The sequence below is a fragment of the Chelmon rostratus genome, chromosome 4, assembly GCF_017976325.1.
Source record: "Chelmon rostratus isolate fCheRos1 chromosome 4, fCheRos1.pri, whole genome shotgun sequence".
NCBI classification, from domain to species: Eukaryota; Metazoa; Chordata; class Actinopteri; order Chaetodontiformes; family Chaetodontidae; genus Chelmon; species Chelmon rostratus.
In genome coordinates, this window is record NC_055661.1 from 28,635,497 (window position 1) to 28,657,623 (window position 22,127).

The window sequence follows — 22,127 nt, forward strand, 5'->3', positions numbered from 1 at the left end:
TAGTGCATATTATTCATGGAATAAACTTGGAGCTATTGTTATTCTTAGCTCAGATTTTTGTGCTGGTGTAGCCTTGTGCTGACTGCAGATTTCCCAAGAGGGCTGCAAGCAAAGCAACGGTGAGAGGAAGCGTTTGCAGCGAGGGAAATGTATGCAAATCTGCGGCGCTCGGTGGGTTTCTGCAGCCGCTGCGGTCTGCCAAGGACGAATGTGGCTTCCTGCCCTTTCAGCTCTGACTTTCATAACCTGTGATGTAATAAAGCAGAAAAGCTTTGGCTCCGGGGCTCCTGTACATCGTCAGAGTCCAATTATTGGAAGAAGTTTTGGTTTTATTACACCTTGAATCTATAAAAGCTGATATTTGAGTTTTACAAATAACATATATCAATTTTTACTACTGTAAAATCTATATTATTTGGTATTGCACTGCAGACTTTTTTCATAATAGTTGCATCTAAAAGCATCAAAATCCACCAGTGTATTCACTTGGACATGCAAAGGATCCAACAGCACCCGCTCATGTAGTTCTCTCAGGATGAGCTGGTTTCAGCTGGTCTTGGCTTCATAAGCGAGTCTTACACATCTCTGAGCATTCGAATGACACAGCAGCTAAACATGTTCACAACTGTCCGACTGTTGGAGTCCCACCACACAGACTCTAATCCATATCCCAACTATGCATCATGATGTCATCCTGGTTGCCAAATTCTAAATTTAGACCAGGAAGTCTGCTACCATTGACTCTGAGTGTGGGGTTAATTTGTGGGCATTTAGCAGGCAGGAAGTGACTTTATGTATCACACTAAAAGAGCAACGTCACATCAAGCAACAGACATAAATCCAAACTGAATAATAACACAATCATATAAATGAATGATTGAAAGTAAACAGAAAATTCTGACAAGTGAATAAAAAGTTTGGTCTTATTTTCTTAGTTTTGATGTGGCGACAGTGCGCTGAGATCTGGGAACATGGAGACATGTCTGTAGGCCCACAGTCACGATCAGACGGTTGTAAACAAACCCACATGGACTCACTTCCTGCTTTACACCTGACCGATCACCTGACTGCTTGTGCTTCTTGACGTTGTTGTATTGACGCGTTCCCAGATTTCGCCGATGAACATGGCACCGTGTTATTATTACTGATGGAACCGGTGGACCGGACCGTGACCGCGAGGATCACGTTGAAATAAACAGGAATTAATCCGACTGTGAGCAGCTCAAGGTGCACGAACACCATCCATCCTCCCTCCGTCTCCTCGGCAGGGAGAGTTTATGAACGCTGTCGTGTGTGTCTGTGTTTATGAAACTGTCTGCTGGAAACATTTGCATCTGGTCTAATTGAGATGGATTTTCTGACTGAATAGAAAATAATAGACATTCTGTGTGTGTGTGTGTGTGTGTGTGTGTGTGTGTGTGTGTGTGTGTGTGTGTGTGTTATGACTAATTGATGGTCATGTAGCTTGTTTTTCCACATGGAGCATTTGTTAGATTGTCTGCACACACACACACACACACACGTCCGTCATCGCCAGCGTCAGCTCCAAGCCTGGTCATTTATGGCTGTCAGTCAGAAGTCGCTGGTTCGTATCTGCGTGTGTGCGCGTGTGTGTTTGCCGCCTTTTAAATGTCATTTTTGACCTATTGAGCATCCTGATGAGCCGAGCTCAGAGGCTGATGGCTGAGATGTAGATGGAATATTGATTTTGTGTGTGTGTGTGAGACAGCTGCGGGTTATTGTTAAACATGGAGCTCAGCAGCAATGAGATGATGACGGATTTAACTCTAAATACCTCGCAGTTCTATAATTGGATGGAAGAACGAATGCGGTTTGTCCTCTTGCTCGTTTGCTCCGTTTCAGCCCGCCGTATTGCCGTGACGCACATCAGTGTATGATCACAGCAGAATATGTGACACGGCGAGCGTTCTTTTGTCTTATTGCGTAATTAAACTCATAAAAAAAGAACAACAGTGGGAAAACATCAAACTAAATGGGCTAAAACAGAAAGGTGTCTGTGTGCACACGCAGATGTTCACATCAGTGGGACTTTCACAGGAACTCAGCTCCCATTATTGCTGTGATTTTATGTCTTTTTTTTATTATTATCTTTCCCTTCATACACACACACACGCACATTTATGCATGCATACCCCCCCGCCGACATATGAGACACATCCAGTTCATATGTTATTGTCATTGTTTGGGCGGCTGTGGCTCAGGAGGAACATTCAAGCAGCTTTAAGAGTGACGTGACTGGAAGTGTTAAGGATCTCCTCTCTGGAACCTGTGACGACATTATGACTCAAATCCTGTTTAACCTTTATTACATGGCAACAACACAACATCAGAAGAATTTTTCTCTTTTCTCTTCCTGCTGTTCTGTTCCTCTCTCTCTAAAAGAACTTTGAATGAGCTTTATTGCTATGACACCCTCTCTTCTGTCATACGGAAACAAAGCCTCCGGTCTGCTAAGAAGGCACTAATTTAGGAGCGATGGATAACCTGCTGCACTGCCTATCAATGCTCCGCCTCCTCTCTATTGATGGGCCTTTTGTTGGTTAATATTTGCTCAGCCTTGTGTCACAATTCAAGCAGTCTTCAAGGGCAGGAGATGGAGCGTTAATGAATAGTATGCACGACAAAATATGTGCTGAGCTCTGCTGTTTGTCTTCACGTGCACGGCCTGTCATATAAAGGAAACAGGCTTTAAATACTTGTTTTAAATTAAACAGTTCAATGCAGTCTTGTTGGCATTGAAAAAAAATGGCTAAATTGTGGATTGTAAGAGTATTATCATTCTAGAAGCAAGATTCCTGAACTTTGTTGTACCTCCTTCCACTTGGGTTGGTCTCCCTGTGGTAGCTTTGTGTTTCTTTGTGGTCATTTTGCTTTGTGTTTGTGTCCACTAGCTAAATGTAAGCGCAGTATTCACTAATGTAAGCACAGTATTCACTATACTATTACTATTATACTACTATTAGCTCTGATTTGGTCTCCACCTACTCCTTAGCTGCTAAATGCTGCAGGCTCTTCACCAGCTAGTCTCCAGCTGTGTTTGCTGCGTGGTGCCGGGCAGGTAGTGAAAGGTGGGTTTATTCCAGCAGCTGCTGGAAACACTGAGACTGAACCAGACAGGAAATGTGCAGCAAAATCACGCGAGCTACAACAAAAAGAGCAGCTTTCATAATAATAACTGTCATATATTTAAAGCTACACGCGACACCTTTCACAGTAAACAGTAATTTTGATCAAAGATAAAATATCTGGATAATCTCCAGATCCATAAAGGAAGAATTAAAGGAAGGATCAGGTCAAAGCCATCAGGACTCAGTCGATGCTGTTTGATGTATTTTATTTAATGTGAAATATTTACAAAAACTTTTCACTAAACATCAAAAACAATCGCTGGACGCTTTTCATCGTTGCATGACTTTATAGTAAAAGTGAGCGTCTCCCTGGAAAAAGAGGAACCAAAATACCAAACCATACCAAAAATATCCTAAAATGATAAAATGTTGAAAATGAAACCACGTGTGATCTGTGTGATCCCTGCCGCGTTGACCCTGAAGGAGTCTCAGCTGACTCTGTTGTCCAGGTGGCAGTACAGGTACATGGACACTATCATGGCGGCGATCTGAGGAAGTGACATCATTTTTACTAAAACCAGGCTGACTCTTTAGTTAAAAATTCTCCCTCGATGCTAACACTGTGTCCACATACAGATTTTCTTTTTCTTGGGCAACTGATGTCTGAATGAGCTTCATCATGGTTCAGTGTCCAAGATGTGTTAGGTTCAAATCCCCTCTTACCAACATGCATGATGGATGATCAGACTTTCACCGACACAGTCAAAGATAGTCTTCATGTTATTTTACCTCTAAGACTCCTATTCCTGCGGCGATGCCCCCCACGATGTTGGCGTGCTCTTTGAGGTTCTGCAGAATGTGTTCAAAACAGCCCTGAGGAGGAAAGTTTGTCTGAATGTAATCAATCCTTAAATAATGAACATGAATCACACGACAGACGGCAAGCGAAGGCACCAGTGGACAAAAATAATACTTTCACTGTCATAGAATATACACAGATTTCTATCCAATACTTAATATTTATACCAAATACCTGCAAAACTAATTAATGTTCAAATCATCCTCAGTGCGTTCTGTTAAGCTAATTATCTCTTGCTGATTAGCATTTAGCTCAAAGCCCTGTTGAGCCCTCGTACAGTCTCTCAGAGCCTCCTGATTGGCTGCAGACTCTCAGTCTTGTGCCTGCATTGATTACTGAAGCAAGAGGAACATTCAGTTTCCAGTTTATTAGGTACATGTGTGTCAAACTAAAGCTGTCTGATACAACTCTGACTCCCGGAAAGGCTCAGTGGTTCACAGCGAGGATGGAGCGAGGGTCAACACTTTGTGAACACGTGATTGGATGAAGGAGATTAATACCTGGACTCAGGGACACTTCAGGAAACTGATGTCAGGAAACAGTTTGATTCATTTTTACAGCTCTGTAATAAATGTTGCATTCATGAAGGTTACTATGTTCACTTTCAGGTGAAAATGGTTGCTGTGGAGCTTCTTTGCGTGCTGCTGTTGGAATGATTGCATTATGTTAGAAGAGACGTTAGTCCATCCCATTTCTACCAGTGAGGTTACGCTAAATAAACTTTCTTTTTTGCCTGTACTTTGTAAATGTTTCTTGAGTTTTCCACCTCACCTGCACAGCGCTCTGCTCTGCCTCGTCCGACCTACAGGGGGCGCTGTTGGTCCGGCAGCAGCTGGGCGGCAGACTGCCTCCGTTCTCCTTTTCGAACTCAGAGCCCACAAAGTCTGTGAAGTTGGTGAAACCGCAGCACTTCAGCTGGATGAGGGCGGAAAACACATCATCATCACACAGCAGGAAAACTCCGGCAAACAGTTTTTTCTGGATATTCATGTAGTTCTTATATAATATAATAATTCATCCCCACACACAAGCACACTCCTGCCAGGTAAAGTTTAATAAGAGCCTTGCTGCTGCGAGCATGAGTTCATGCTGTCAGTTCAGCTGCATTGTTGTGCATTTGCATTGAGAACAGATCAGTGTGTGCTGCGTTCACAGGTCGTCTGCATTCAAAGTATTCAGCCATTGAAAACTGTTCACAGTGAAGTTTGTGGGCGATCTCACGTCGCCATGACACTGTTTCGGGGCCACTGCCTCGCTCTGACTTCCATTCACTTAAAACCAACAAATCAAGCCAAAATGATCTGCTTGGCTGGATTCAATGACAGAAGGTCTGACATTGCCTGAAAGTTTTATTAGAATTTGCCAGTGCCAGCCTGCCCATTGTGAACCTGTCGCTAATGAGAATAAAAGTCCCGTCTTCAGCGAGTGATACTAGATAATAGATGGAAGCTCCCTGAGTTACCTTGGCTGAAGCCATTGTGTGCAGGTGAGCTGAGGCGAGCTAACGGACAAAGGCAGACACACATTCTGCTCAGCGAGCGCGGTCGAGCTTCTGTCGCGGCTTTTGTTTGATTTCAATGCAGAAATTTTAGCTTCGCGCTGAAGCCGCAGGCAGTTTGTGTGTTGTGTTTGATTGGTCGAGCTCAGTGAAGGACACAGCAGAGCAGTACATGTACAGAGAGTACATCGAGTTAGTTAAGTCAGGTAAGCTCTGTGTGTTTCAGCAATTCTACACATTTGTGTGTATTTACTGTGCTCACACTAACTTTAAGATGGGCTGGAAACGCCAGCATGCAGATGAAGGGTAGTGCTGGATTTGCCAAAACTCGGTTCACTCTGTTTAGTTTCTTGGTGTTTTTTTTCATTAATTGCAACTTTATTTTAAATGTGAGCCATGCCTCATGACAATAATGTAATAATTAATAGAAATGATGTAAAAGAAAGTAAGTTTGACTGCAATTTTCAAGATTTAAACTGATTTTCATAGCGAGGAAGCGTAAACAATGGCTGCAAGCAGGGGGAAACACATTTAAAACCTGGCTATGTGATTTGGAGAATGGTCAGCAGGATACATATGGTTCGTAAACAGTCCTAAACAAACAGAAAACTGTGGGACAAAGTGCAGGACGTCACAGATACTGCACCTCCGTCATGGTGCTGTTCCAGATCCGAGTGACCACAGGATCTCTGCCGTAATCCTTCTGTAAAGCAGGGGTCGCCCACGCTCGGAGGATCCCCTCAGCCTGAGGAAAACACACACGCACGCACACACACACACACACACACACACATTAACAGCATGTCTTACCTACAACCTCTAACCTTCATCTGAACTTTACCAACTTTAAAACCGAGTCTTCGTCCCCTCACGTCATGTTCAGATTTGATGAAAATGTCCTCTTTCTAAAACATCATCATGGGTCCCAATTGTCCAAAAATATCCTAATTTTCACAAATACCCTCACTTTAAAAATCACACTTTCCCAAAATGTCTTTACTTACCAAACTCACCAAATTTGTGCTCATTAACCAAAAATTTCCCAAATGTTCCTCTTTGTTCAGCATGTGCCCACTTTCTGAAAGTGTTCTTTTGAGGAATTTGTCCCCACTTTTCAGAGTCAACTTATGAAAGAATATGGTGACTTTCCCCAAAAAATGTTTTTACTCGCATAAAATGTCCCCAGTTTCCAAAAATGTGTTTATTTTTCCAAAATGTCCTCCCATTCCAAGATACCACAGCTCCCTCACAGGTCCACACATCCACAGCCAGGACTTCACACCGTCTTTAAGAGTCCAGTGAGGACATGAGAGGTCTGTGCATGCAAATACACTCCTGATTTAAAAACCCACGACTGCACTTTACCGTCAAATTCCACACACACACACACACACGCACACACACATTACAGTGCACACGCGGCGCACCGTGAAAGCCCATGAAAATAAAACACTGCAGCTGATTTCACAGGCAGGGAAGGTAATTCTCCAGGAGTCACCTATTCATCAGAAATTAAATAAATCTCCTCTCACACAAAGCACCTGGGAAATAAACAGCCCTGACCTGGCACCGCGAAAAAATGAAAATAAATCAAAACTTGACCGAGCCATTATTCTCCATTCTTCTTCTCCTTTTTATGGTCGCAAACGGGGATGGGGGGGGCGGGGGTGGCATTTACATATATATTGATGCTCCTGATGGCTTTGGTCAGGACGCATTTTGTCTCCTATTTGTGTTTATCTAAAGTGCAAAAAGGCAGGTTGTGTTTCAGGCAGGTGGAGAGTCTTTTGTTGTGAGAGAATTCCTTCACAAACACGTAGGTTAGCCCCCCTCCACCTCCCCCATCCACCTCCCTCCTCCACCTCCTCAGTCTGTTTTTTCTGTTTTGATTAATAATCCCGTCGCGTACAGTCACACAAAGACCCGTTTGATGAGGAGGGAGAGTGTGAGGTTGACTGTATGTGCACGTGGCCGTGTGTGTGTGTGTGTGTGTGTGTGTGTGTGTGTATATACAGTGAAGGGGGCAGGCGTGCGAGATGCCCGAGGGGATGCTGGGATACATGCCACAATTAAAAGTGCCCCCCAAGAAGCTGGGAGAGCGGCTGAGATCAGAGAGGGTTATTACCAGCCGGCTAATTCATCACTGTCACTCGGCCCCGCGCCTCACCACATCCCGTTAAACACACACTCTCATGCTTACACACTGATATGGGCTCCTACACACACACACACACACGCACACACTCAGGCAGGACAAAGCCTGCAGTAACACCAGCACAGTGAGGCAGGAGGTGATAACACATCTATCAATACAGCAGTGAACACCTTCTGCACGCATGATAAGAATCCTCAGCTTCACGTGTTATTGATCTCTCGTTGCTCTACAGCGTATTGCTGTATTTGAAATAATTGTCAATATCGTTTACTGCAGCGACTCGCCGGCTGCTAATTGGTTATTGTTCTAAAGAGGCAAAGCAATAAATGAAAACCTTATTACGTTCAGCTGAGCGTCGCTTTGTTAGAAGAACAAGGCAAAGGCACCTGCATCAGTCATGAGGCGCATTAACGTCCACCTGTTTGTTCGCTCAAAGACGTTCTGAAAAGAAAAAACAGCTCAGTGGAAACATTGGGAATAAAAGAGAAAGATACAATAAAGGTTGACAGAAATATGTATGTGTAAGATACCTCAACACGCCTGTTTCTGCTTCACGTGGCCCAATTTGCGCCCCTCCTGTCTTATCACTGCTTTCAGTCACAGAGCTAAGCATCATCTGCATAAAAATATATTTGAAAACTATAAAAGATTTTAACCTGTTTTCTAAGTTGCAAGTTATCCAAACAAAGACTGGTTTAGTAACCAATGTGTGTGTGCTAAATGTGCATTGAAATGGCAAATAATGTAAAGTAGCATTAATGCAGACGAGTCGTGTTGGACAGATCGAGCATGAAGGTGGATTTTCCAGCTGCCATCTTTGATCATATGTTATCTGCGTCATATCAAATGTTTGTGTCCACCCGATGAATGAAGTTGAATATTTACTCTTCTTTTGGCTCCATTTTTGGCCTCCACCCACTCTTTAGCTGCTAAATGCTTGTCACCCATCATGTCTGCTCTGTTTGACAGTGTTTGGTGCTGGATTAGGTGGCTTTTATCGGAGATTTCTGCCTAAACGGAAAGTTGTCGGCTGTAAAACCGAAACAATGAGCTGAAAGATGCTAAAATGCTTTGTATCGCTGAGGGGAACTGTAGAAACGTGGGATCCTCCTTTCACGTACGCCTGTTTTCCACTGTTGGTGGTGTTAAAGTTCATCTTGAGCATGCAGAAAACTACACACACACAGGATTATTATTAATTTGAGCTCCGAAATATTAAAGCAAACAGAAATCTGTATTGAATTTCGTTTTGAGGGCGCTTCCCTTCACTGTACACGGAGGTCGGCGTGATTCATTAAATGTCACGTCACATCTTTTTCATTCATCCGCTGTGAAGTCCACGTCGGCCGCGGTAATAAATCTCCACCCCGGTCACTTCCGAATCACTTGGCGGAGGAAGAACAACCGTGACCACTGACGGCCTCTCATAATGCCTGCTGGAATTGCTTATTAAATCTCAGTTATTCCGACCACCTGAAGGTTATTGGCTCTTCGGTGAGACGAGCCGCAGAGGCCGGCGGCCAAAAGGCAGATTTATGCTGCAGATAAGTAGGACGGAATAGATCTACACTTTATTTATTGTCTCCTTTCATTGTGCGTGCCTCTGTCTCTTACTTACTGCACTGACACAGGCGGTTATATATATGCATATTAGATGTGTATTGTCCATATTCATTACTCTGATGCTATTGTGTTTACTGAGTCTTATCAAAAGCAGGAGATGGACAGCTGCTCTCACACACTCATATCCGTGATGGACCTGACGATGTCCTTTGTGTTTGTAATGAACAGATGATGCTAAAGCTAGCAAACAGAGCGTTAAATTGACTCTAAACCATATCTATGATCTCCTTAAGGAAGACAAATCCGTGAGTTATGTCTTGCATTTCGTTGAGCTTTAGACAATAGCTCACGCCTCTCTCTCCCCGCGCTGGCTGTTGTCTCTCACATGATGATGTTTACATCGCTCGCCTTGGTTAGCTCAGCTTTTTTTAGATGACAGGCGAGAGATGGGCCAGATTTATCTCAACAAAACTGCCTGAGCAGCAGCAGCAGCAGCAGCAGCAGCAGCAGCTCTCCCAACTCAGCCTCCAAGGACACGTGCACACACACACACACTGCACTTCTTTGTGTGAGTGTAGGCTCACTCAGGTTCGGACAGGATCTGTACACTGTAAAAAAAAAAAAAAAAAAAGCATCACTGTGTCTAGTTGAGTCCTAAAAATCTCACTTTCCTAAAAATCTGAAAAATCTGCAGTGCAGTGGAAATATTTCAACCTTTCTCTAATCAGATTAACTCCTCTGTGAAGGAGCGTCTGTATCTTTGAAGAGCTCCTAGAAAATTCAGGCTGAACCCTGAATTGATGCTCCCGCAGCAGATTTGGGACAGTAAGATTTTCTGCAGCGTGCAGCTGCTGCTCAAACTGGTTTACCAACAGTACCAGTAGAGATAAATGAAATTCCCAGGCAGGGTCCACTCCTGTGTTCATCAGCTCCTCCCTGCAGATGGACGTGGATGAGATTACCTCTGCTGCTCCGCTGCTACATCCTCTGATTGGATAAAAAAGTCCACTTTCTATGTTCTTGATAAGGCTTCTAGTCTTCTGTAACCTCCTAGCTCATTTGAAATCATTGTAATTATTACACGTGGCACTAAATGGAAATGGAGCATGTGTGTGCATGTGAGAGAGGGGGACACATATGTAAATAGGCTGTTTTGCATATAAAATGCTTTAGCTTCAGTATTCCAGAATAATAAATTGCTCAAAGTTGGAGACAGCGCACACGGCCCCGGGCTATCCCGGAGTCATTAAGTAGCCGAATGTAGTGAGGCGGACATAAAGCCAGTAATTCAATGATGGCCGCAGCTATAATGGAGAATTTACATGGAGATAAAATCCAGAGAGTGGGACGAGGAGGTGAGAGGGCGACGAGAAAGACAGGGAGGGACGAGAGGCATTAGGAGACAAAGGGAGTGAAGAGAGGGAGGGATGGGAGGAGGGAGGGGGTGTGACGAGGCAGCGGATGAAAAGAAAGAGGAAGAGGTGAAGTGGGAAACTTACGAATGAAGAGTAGGCCAGAGCCACGACTCCGGCTGCCACTTCAGCGATGAATATGATGAGGATGATGGAGAAGAACTGCAGGAAGGGAAGAAGAGGAGGCGAGGAGAGAGTCTTTAGAGATCTGAAAATCAGAAAACTTTCACTGAGCACTTTCCCAAAAGTAGAAAAAAGTCTAGAGCTGCAGCGCTGATTAATTAATTAGCCAATCAATGAAAAATGTATCTGCAGCTACTTTGATAATCACGTAATAGTTTTTTGTCATTTGTCAAGCAGAAATGCTGAACGTCCACTGGTTGCAGCTTCTTAAATGTGAACATTTCATGCTTTTTTGTGTCATATTCAATAGTAAACTGAGTATCTTTGGATTGTTGGTCAGTTGAATTGGACCGTGGGAAATCAGAACGGGCATTTTTCACTATTCTCTGACATATATAGACAAAACAACCCATCAGCTAGTAGATAATCAGCAGAATAATCGATGGAGAAAATAATTAATTGCAGCCCAATCAAGTCTTCAAAGATGTCAAAGATTCTGGTTTATTACAGCATCGTTTCTATCAGTCACGATCACGTCAGGGCTGCAGCTCACGCTCACTTTCATTAGCGATGAATCTGAAGATTGTTTACTCGATCAATCATTTTATTTGTTTTGTCTAAAATAAATGTCAAACTAGCGCAAGATGCCCGTCACAGACATCTTCAAACGGCTTGTTTTATCAGACCGACAGTCCAAAACCCCAGAATATTCAGTTCACAGTGATGAAAGACAGAGACAAGTAGCAAATCCTCACATCTGAGAAGCTGGATCAGCAAATGTTTGACTGTTTTATTTGAAAAAAGATCATATCTGTGATCTATCTATGATATGATGAGCATGGTGCAATCATTCCTCGTCTTGACTTCCTGATTGTTTTCTGCATGAATGCATCCTCAGTTTTTGGTCTCTGATCCAGAACCTTTGTCAACATTTGCTCTGATTAAGATTTCAAGACCAAAGATTTTGGTTTTTGATTAAATTGGACTCAAGAGCCTTCAAAATAACATCATCACGTCAGACTGAAAAGCTCGTTCTGAGAGCTGTAACAGCAGCACGTCTGAACATTCAGGCTCCTGTTAAACACCTATTGTTGTACGTAACAATCGCCGCCTGTCGATGAAGCTCAGTTAATTACACAGAGGGACAATGAGGGGACACAGAGCCTGAATGATCCCCTCTGTGTCAGCTCGTCCACGTTTTAATTCAGTCCGGTTCCCACGTGAGCCAGACATACGCCGCGTCCTGTCAGTCGCAGGATCTGCTGCACCGTCATCCTTCAACTCAATGGGAGACGTGGACGTGATGGGGGCTCTGCGGGGGAAGTGTGCCGCCTGCGCTCCTCATTAGACTCACTGCAGTGAACTGAGAGGTAGTTAGCCCTGTCGCTAATGAGCACGATAATGTACACTGTGCAGTTCGGGGGTTGGTGGCGTTGCTGATATGAACGAGGCAGGAGGAGCAGATGTGGATGTTAGCTGGCCGTTGATGAGCCGGGTGGAAATGCATCGCTGAGTGAGATGCTGAATGTGGAGAAGCTGGATGTAAAAGCACCTCATGAAGCCATGCATGATCATTTGTGGCGTTCTACATTGTCAGCGGCTGAACTTTTTTCGAGGCCGTTGAGACACGATACATGAGTAGATGACTGAAACGACTCCCTGGTGGCTTTAGGGCGCCGTTGATTTTCCTATTTAGTTTCACCGTCTCGAGTCTTACTGGGAGGCACCTTGAGAAATCAACCATGGGGCACAAACCTCCAGCACACACAGAGCAACACCATCATCCCATTGCTGTCGAGTCCGTGTCAAGCTGATCCACATCTGCTCTCCTTGTAGCTCTAGTTAGATCTCCACCACCTCCTGAGGGAAATATCTGGCTCTTTAGCGACGAGATGTTTCACTTTCTTCTCCAGTTAGTCTCTAACTGTGTCTGCTGTTTAGTGCTGGGCAGCTTGTGTTGGATTTGTCAGAGCTTGTCTGATGGAAACAGCTGGCTGCTGCTGTAAGACTGCAGCTAACGCACTATTTTTATACAGACTTTGTCGGTTTGACTGCTCAAACATACTGATGTCAGAACTGATCTGTTATTATATCATTAGATGAAAGTCACACCTCTTGTTTCCCTTCACTCTCCATGTTTCCTCATCTCCGTATTTTCATGACAGACTTGTTTTCTGTCTTTCCTCTGAATGCATTGAACACACTGAGCATCACACCGTCGGCTGTTGCTTGTTGCTCAGAGTTTACGTTGTGCTGCTGCACTCAAAAGCTGCCCATCCATCTAAATTTGTCACAAATTTTAACAGAATTTTGAGAAAATTGCAAATGCACAAAAATGCTTGTTTCCATCCACTAGCTTAATGTGATTATTAAGAGTTGGTGCATTGAGATAAGCAGTAGGTGGCGCCAATTCTCCAGTCGGACAGCCACTGCAGAAGAGTAGGGTGCAGCAAGGTGATGTCACTTAAAGAGCACCAATCGAAGCTCAAACAGTGAAAAAAAAACTACAAATCATGATGGAAGTGAGGCATTTCTGTTTGTTTCCTGTGTCAATGTGAGGGAGGTCAAATCAGATCTGTTTCCATCTGCAGAAACAGCTTCTTCTTCCTCCTCCTCTTCTTCTTCTTCTCCTTTTCTCAGAGCAGAAACAGCTGATCAGTCATGTGAGTTCAATGCTCACTACTGCAGAACTTATTCAGAAAAGGTGTTTCCATCTTGCATTCAGCGCATTAACGCCTCAAAACCACCTCAAGTCAGCGTATAAACCTTTTGGCAAAATTGAGGACTTTTTTTTTTTTTCAAATTTTGTTTCCGTCAACCTTTTCTCAAGAGATACTTCAAAATGTGCAGAAAAATATGTCGTAATATGATGTAAAAACGGCTGAAGCTCAGTCATGTTCGAGTTTGGTGGGACATTACCTGAAAGTGATTGGAGGAGAGGATGACTGTCTTTGTTTGAACTACACAACACAACCAGAGCGGGTTTGTGAGCAGACAGGAAGTAAAGAAAAGTCTCTTCCTGCTATCTTGGGCACGTTGGTGGAGTAAACCTCCATTACACCATCAGCGTAATGCATCTCCTGAGCTCTCACACCTACCGTGAGCAGCAGACACTTGCTCTCCTTGTGGGCCCCGCAGCAGCCGAGGAGCCCCAGCAGCACCAGCACGGCCCCGATGGCGATGCAGAAAAAGCCCACGTTGACGAACTGCATGGCTTGGCTGGAGAACGGCCCCAGCAGCTGGAGGAAGGAGCCCCCGTCCACACTCACCCAGATCCCCATGGCCAGCAGGGTCAGGCCGCCCAGCTGCGGGAGGATCCGGAAAAAACACCATCAGCATGCATTCAAATCCCCGTCACTGACGAGAGCGGGACAACGACCAGCTGGATTTACCGAGGATGTAATCCACACTTAACATCGGCGAGTTAAGCTTCAATCATTTGTTTGCCTGCCAGTCATTCAGGTGGGGTCAACAGCTCTTTAGGGGATAATGGGCTCTGGAAATGAGAGGCCTTCTTACATCACCAACCCTCTCTTAGCATTACCTCTTAGTGACACCGTGACACCTCAATATCATTCCCTCCATTCAGAGAGGAGGATTCCTTTTGTGAGATGGCGAGAGGTGCCGCCTCGGGCTTCGAGCGACACCTCAGCCTCTTTTTACCTTTCTAAATGAAATCACTGCCCTTTTCCACGACTGCCTTTACCTCCGCACTCATTTCAGAGAGGCACAATGGTTAGAATCCATTTAGTGATCGTGTTGTGCCGGTGGATCAGGCCAGTCTCGGGGGTGTACAGAAGAGGGCGATGGGATTACAGCATCGACTGTCAACGGGGAAGATGTTTACTCTGCTCTAAAGACGCAGGTGTGCTTCTTCTTTCAGCTCTGCACATGAATGAAGACTGAAACTTCTACGCTCTCTGAACCGATTCACGCACAAACATTTCCTCACTGTCAACACTAACGGACCCAGAATGAAACAGACCAGGGGGGCCGTAACACGATGCGAGTTCAACAAACCCACAATATAGTTTCGTTGGCCCGCCAACCACAGCCGTGCTATGCGGTCACATGAGCTGCGATGACTGCAGCATCTGACCAATCACACACACGGACGAGTCTGCCGGCTTAATTAATGCTCCGTCATTAGGGCCTGAGTACACCCGACTATAATTACATTTGTGTATTCCATTGATTTAATGTGTTGCTTCGATGTCTTCTTATGGCGTTGGTGACCGTTTTAGCCTCCTTCTTTCAGCTGTAAGCCTGGTGGTGTCAAAGGAAGCTGGGGGCAAATAAAAAATAAATCTAGAAAGGTATTTTAAAACAGTAAGTAGGTTTACTTTCATGTCTTCTAAATTGATGCTTATTCATAAACTGATGCCTTTGAAAGCTTTCCATTGGGTACAGTTGGACCTTCAGGTTGCTTTTACAGCAGTTCGCTTCAGATCCACTTCATGGCTCTTTCAGGTGGTTTTTAGCTCACGGTTGTTGTTCACAGATTAAAAAAAGCTGTAGCCAACATTACTGTACTTCATTGTTTTAAATTTGCAACTGAAATGGAATCAGATAAAAACAGAGTCTCAGTTAAATGCATAAAATATTGAAACTCCCTTGTAAGTTTGAAGCTCTGTACATTTCAGTTGATAACTGGACCCGGAAAGATAACAAACTGCTGGTAATGCTTTTGGCTGCAGGCAAAAAGACTATCACTAGAAACTGGTTAAAACCCGAAGCACCTACAATTGAAGAATGGATCAATATTGTACAGGATATTTACACATTGGAGAAACTGACATTCACCCTCAAAGGCCAAAGGGAATCTTTTTTCAAGATCTGGTCAAAATGGACAGAATATATAAAACCTGTAATCACTGTGAATTGAATTTGATTGTCACATGAAAGGTTGTCATGCCATACATTCTTGTTTTGGTTTGTGTTAACATACACACTTTAATGTGTTTTTTTTTTCTTCTTCTATTCCTGATGTGAATAATTGGAGGGGTTCCCCCACTCCCGCCCACATGTTATATTTGTTCTGTTACGTTATTAAAAACCTGGATTAGCATTTAACGATCCTGTATCCACAACGCTGATGTGGACATTAAATTGTATCGAGAAGTGAAGCTCTGTACCATCTGCTTTTCCAAATAAAAATTTGAATTTAAAAAAAAATATATTGAAACTAGTTTCCCAAATGTCCACGGCTGGAGATAAATAAAGTTTTATCTGTCTCTAACATAAACCCTTTCAAAATAAGGCTCCACTGCCGTTAAGAGTGATGAAGGCCACTATTTGAGAATGACAGTAATTAAACTGCCTTCATGGAAATCTGTGGACTGAAAACCAGTAAAACCAGCTCAGGGCAAACAGAATCACAACTGTGTCACATGCTTCACATTACAGGCTGGAAATCAGCTCATCCCACCGCCATTATCTCTGTGCCTTCCCCTCCCTCCTCATCTCCACCTCCGACCTCCTCTTCGTCTTCTTTCCCACCCTTTTATCCCCCTCCGTCCCCTCGCTGTCTTCCACCCTGCGCTCGCACTGAGTGATTTCTTCTTTCTTCCTCTGCAGAAACCATGTTTGAAACCTGATATTGTGTGTCAGGCTCCATCAGACTCGCAGCAGTCAGGGGGCCCCCTCTGCTCCGCATCAGGCCCCGACTCTTCACATCTCCTGTCAGACGCTGACGCCTCCCTTCTGGGAATCATCTCCCCCTCTTTTATTCGTCTCTACCTTTCGTACCTTTGCCTCGCTCTTCCTATCTATTTTTTACTCCCCTTCATTCTGTCTGCCTCTCCCCACCTCTCACTCCGAGCTTTCTCTCCTCGTCTCTCGAATCCGTTCGCTGCCGTCATTGCGCTGTTAGCTAAATGCAATGCGACAAGCATATTCCCCCGCTAACTCCACGTGTGCCATCATCATCCTTCACCAGGTATAATTATAGCTGGCACACTGTCTTTTTTCCAAGATGGCTAATCCCTTTAATGGTGTGCCATATGCAGGTGGATGTCGGTCGAACATCCACGCGGAAAAAGTGCTGGAAGTGAATGAGGTTTTTTTTGAAAGAGAAGGGGTGAAAGAAGGAGCAGTGTCCCATCTACAGAGATGGGAAATATAAGCTATTAGGGTTAGAGCAGAGCGAATGAATAACAGGCTGCAGAATAGGAGGCCACGGCCTCCAGAGAGGGGGAGGTGAATGGAGAGAGGAGATAGAAAGATACGGAGGAGCAGACAAGAGAACGGGCCCATCCCTCCCCAATTGAAATGGAATTGGTTCTCTTTGAAAGGGCCGGAATGAGAGAGACGTCAGCTGCGTATAAAACCCATCTTCATGGGTCATATTACCGGGAGCAGACAATCTGATTAAGTCCCGACACTCGACCGAGTGTCTGCTCACACACAGCATGCAGGCAGACACGTCTAATTTCAAATGCATTTAGATCTGTAGGAGAAAGGAAACAGCAAACCAAAGTCTCAGGACAAAATCACTGAAATCACAACTTTGAGAAACTGATGTAGCACCTCTGTTACCGCCTCGTCTCTAACGGCTCCGTTTTATTTTCAGATACGAGAGATTATTAGTGGCACGAGGCAACGCAAGAGCCACACGCCTCTATAGCTCTCTATAGAGGCGTGTGGCTCGACCGTAGCTCTAGCTCTAACTCTATTAGAAATGTTAGCACTGTTAGCTCTGTTAGCATTAGTGCCGTTAGCCCTATTAGCGCCGTTAGCTGTTAGCTCCGTTAGTGTTAGTTCTGTTAGATCCGTTAGCATTAGCTCCGTTAGCTCTGTTAGCGCCATTAGCGTTAGCACCGTTAGCTCTGTTAGTAAAAGGAAACTTTGGATGACAATAGAGATGGTTCATTTCCATTAAATTCATTCATGTTTATTGATTCAGTTAATAAGACCAGCAGCCCCCTCGTGCCACTGTCAAAATTTCGGCGGTGGCTGAATTGTCTACTTTATCAATACTGTACAATAGATAAGAATAAAATCGATTCCCCGCTGGGGAAATTATGCTGTTAAAGACAGCAAGAATAAAAAGGAGACATAGAAAAAGAACAAAAAAGACGATAAAAAGCACATAAAATAAAATCAAATATATATGTATGTGCATTATATGCAAAAAGAGTATAAAAGTACTATCACCTTGAGAAGTATGGCTCAGCTTCTCACCAGTCGTCTTGACTGCTAATCTTTACTGACGTTTTGAAAGCTCCTACAGTCTCCACGACAACAGGCTCATCACGTATCACACCGACTATGTCTCGGTTGCGACCTGCGTGATGGACACCAGGAGACTCTCCGCCATGTTAATTCATGCCAAACAATAACCAAGCTTTAGCTGTAGCGCTTGCAGTCACGAGCGTAAAACACCTTCAGACGAGGAGGAGGAGTGTGGACGCAGTCTGCGACATAAAGTGTTGTTGTTTAACAGCAGCGTCAGCATCGTTTCATGTCGCATTCTGATTGGTTGGTTTGCAGACGTGTGTTACAGCAGGTATATAGGTCCGAAGCTTCTGTCAGAGTTTGGACGCGGCCTGTTTATTCATCGAAGCACTTTTTGATGACAGATTTCAGCATGTTTCTCTCAGTAATGTCTAATTTAAAGTTAATCCTCACGTGTGGTCTGTGACCCAGTGAGCTGGTTCTCTGGTCTAAGGTTAAACTGTGGTTGGCGGTTAGCTGTTAGCTCCTCCTGACGACCGAGTCGAAGGAAAATTGTTTTTATTTTTTTAGTTTATTTAAATAAGCTGTTAGCAAGCATGAAAACATCTGAGCCTGTTATTTATGACAATGTTTGGTTTATGGATTGGAAAAAGAACATCTGGTGCATCCTTTTTTTGTTTGAAGTAATATTTCCTCCTTTATTGTCACATTTTTTTGGTTTTAGTCGAGTTATTTCCCATTTTGTGTTGAAAGAGTTTTTCCATGTGTGTTCCCTGTGACTGCAGATCGGTTTCACCTGTCCCTCATTAGTCAGCTGTTTGCTCGTCTGTGTTTGTTTCTCATTATTTGTGTTTCTGCTTTGCTCTCCTCCCTCAGTCTTTGCTGGCGGCCTGTTTTTCTATGACTGGAATCAGCTTTTTATTTGAGTTTCCAGCATTTGGGTCTTTTTGAACCGACAAACATGACAGCAAACACAACATTTGTAGCATCGCAGCCAGCAGCTACACTCGACTGCACAAGTGACCCTGTTTACTCTGACGTGTTGGCACAGCATGCGTAGTGAGGAGAAACCGTAACATCGTTGATGCACAAGAATCGAGTCTGGTGTTGAGTTGACTCACAGTCGCGGAGGAATATTGATCGTAAGTGGATTTCTTCTGCTGCCCCTGCAGAGAGCAGGGCTTCATTCCTGTGCAGATAAATTCTCTAAGTGCAGCTCGCCACTGCAGACGACTCCTCTGATGAAGACGAGATAAGGTTGTGGCGCCAAACTTAAAACGCCGCGGCTGAAGTGTTTCGGCGCTCACATTAAAGCGTCGTCTTTACGATCTGAGCAGAATCATTTTCTCATTCTGCTCCGCTGGCTAACGTTTCAAAGGGGGGACATCATAATCAGTGCGCTGCTGTGACTTTTAGAGCTGCCGCGGCGCATTTATCAAGCGGCGGCGCTCAGGCAGAAATGGGAAATGTGAGGAAAATGATGACTTGTGCTGGGAGCTTCATCTGTGACAGTGGGAGCCCAGGTGGGCCCGACTCGGCGGGCAGATTCAGCTTACCCATGCCAAAGTTTCTCTCCATTTCACAAACCACATTAGTTATCAACATTAAGCCGATGATGGAGGTGGCAAAATTAGAGCCTTTGAAGTTAATGAGATGAAAATTGCTACGGTGGGGAGAAAGTGGCGGAGGAAGGAGCATCATTCGGGTCCTCCGGCTCAGCGCTTTATGTAACGTCTCTGTTTGCACTGAAGGGCGACATGAAATGACTTCGTCTGCATTGTGTTAAAGGTATTGTTTGTTTGTCTTTACTTCACGCGTTGCTCTTCATGTAAAGATTTCACACAATCAATGGACGCCCATTGACGCCCCCCAGCCCCCTTCTCATATGTGAGCATGCAATCAGAGCAGAAACATACTCACAAAGATAAGCAAGTTGAACAAGACCATCATCAGTTTGACGAATGTGAAGCAGCCCATTTTAATCTGTAATAAAACGAGAAGATAAATTATAGCATTTCCTCTTTCATCAGCCGAGACCTTCTATCTCTCATTCACACACACACACAAACACACACACACACATAAACACACACACACCGGGCTGCAAAGTCTCCGTGGCCAATCTCCACATACACGCTGTGCCATTACATCAAGCCCACATCCCGGAGAAATTAGTGTGAAAATTGCATCTCTGACAATGAGTCCTAATGATAAGAGACACAGCTGTGAGAAACAGCGAAGATATCTGTTAATGGGAGATCTATAGGAGAGGAAAACCATATTAGGAGGGAGTGCAGACACATTAATGCACAGAGAAAACAAATCTTACCCTTTAGTGTGCTTCTTTATATTCAGAGCGGAGCAGGTTTAAACCAGTCCAACAGATCGTGTCCCGGGTTTTGGAAAGCAAAGAAAGAAGCCTTAAAAAGATGCAGGAGCTGTCTGTCCCTGCGGCTCAGGTGTTTCCAGGTGAGCCGCTGAGAGTGCGAAGATGACTCTGTCTAAATATATCAGTGTGGTGATTGTGTCCACGCAGACGCGAGCCTGAGATCAGAAATCTGATGAGGGCTTCTCCTCGGGCTCGCTGGTGGAGCGAGCTGGAGTCTGGGTGTGGTCCATACAGGTGAGTGTTGTTCAGGTGCGGGTGCAGAGGCTCGAGTGGCAGCGCTGACCCCTGCAGGTACACCGTGACACAGATTCACAGCACAGAATCGCCTCCTCGGGGGGTTTGAGGCGTGAAAAGACGGATGTCCGCGGTGTCTCTGCCGTACCTGTCAGACTCTGCAAAGACGAGAATAATCCTCAAAACTTGAGACAGGAGAGTCGCATGAGCAGTGAGAGGTGACGCGATGTGTTGCACAATATTTGTTGGTCATGTGTTACAGTGGTGTTGTAATGTATGAAACAGCAACACTGAGATCGTGTTCAGTGCTGCTGATCCAGTCGCTCTCTTACGGTCTGTGTTGGAAAATCAGCATGAAAAGAATCGTTGTTTTGAGTTTCCCCCTTAATGTGTCTGGAATTTTTTGCCATGAACAGCTAATGTGGTTGATATTTTAGCAAACGTGTCATTTCCACACATTCAGCAGACACAGATCAACGTTAACTACGCTACGTCGGCTTTTGATTTCCTCTTGAAATGAAATCTTCATTCAAAAATCTTAAATCTTCCACGTTAGCATGTAAACTGCATGAGGCTAGAACGGAAAGCTTGACAGACGTAGCAAAAGTAACAAAGGAGTGGTGTCCACCTGAGTATTCACTCTTCTGTTAGCTCTAGTTTGGTCTCCACCAACTCCAGAAACAAATATCTGCTGTTTTAGCTGCTAAATGTTCCACTTTCTTCTCCAGCTATGCTAGCTCCCTAACAGTCTGTCTGCTGTTCGGCAGGTTTATCGGAAATCCAAAACAATAAGCTAAAAGAGGCTAAAAAGTTTCATGCTAACGCGTTAATGCTTCACTACACATTAACATGGTTATCAATTAAGTCATTGTGTCGGTAAATGTAAGTAAATTATGTAATATATGTTTTTTTAAAGGCAATTATAGCGGCCATCGGCATGGAAATAAAAAAAACACATACAAACAAATACAACGCTTTTTCCTCCTCCTGCTAATGCTGGAGCAAAGCATAATGGAGCTCAGTGTTAGGTCGGGCAGCGACGTCGCGCCTGCTGCAGCTTATCAGCATCACTTTGTTCTTCTAGACTCACTTTGCAGCAGCTCGGCTACCAGCTGACTTGTAACGACCAATCATATTCATACAGGTGTGCATAAGCTTTTAAAACCTGACATTTACCACTGTTATACATCAAGACTGAATATTTTGTTTATTCACTTTGGAGGCTTTTTATAGTTTTTAGTAGATTATTGAGCTATAAAATATCATTCATTATATTCATTATCATCATCATTAATATCATTTGATATTAAATTTGCAAACCTGAAGTTTGACCACAATGGTTCCGCATCCTGAGTGTCAGTTTCAGTTTAATTTATACTTATGATAAGTTATTAAAGGAAGACTTCATGTGTGATATAACAACAACAGTAACTGCAGTTTGAGAGGATAAAACATAACAGACAATTTATTTTCCTGTAAATCAAAAGCCTGCTCATAAAATCAGAAGGAGAGCAGCAGCAGCGTCGGACCTTTGCTCTGCTCCGTGGCTCCGCCGCTGCTTCTATTGTTCATCTTCACTTCCTTTGTTCCTGTGGCTCCTGAGCGCTGCAGTGGCCCCTGCTGACCACC

General features: G+C 44.1%; 1 protein-coding gene across 2 annotated transcripts; it reads right to left on the reverse strand.

The window, feature by feature from the left end:
- Window positions 1-3,413: 3,413 nt before the first annotated feature.
- On the reverse strand, window positions 3,414-20,341 carry LOC121605935 (tetraspanin-1). Of its 2 annotated transcripts, XM_041936064.1 has the most exons (8): window positions 20,205-20,341; window positions 19,796-19,858; window positions 13,798-14,004; window positions 10,664-10,738; window positions 6,093-6,191; window positions 4,720-4,863; window positions 3,879-3,962; window positions 3,414-3,637 (listed from the first exon to the last, which is right to left on the reverse strand). In XM_041936064.1, exons 2-8 carry the CDS (start codon window positions 19,850-19,852, stop codon window positions 3,578-3,580), a joined length of 726 nt encoding a protein of 241 aa, XP_041791998.1. In that variant the 5' UTR covers window positions 19,853-19,858; window positions 20,205-20,341; the 3' UTR covers window positions 3,414-3,577. The 2 variants fall into 2 exon arrangements, with proteins under 2 accessions (XP_041791998.1, XP_041792000.1); XM_041936066.1 differs by lacking the exon at window positions 10,664-10,738.
- Window positions 20,342-22,127: the final 1,786 nt, after the last annotated feature.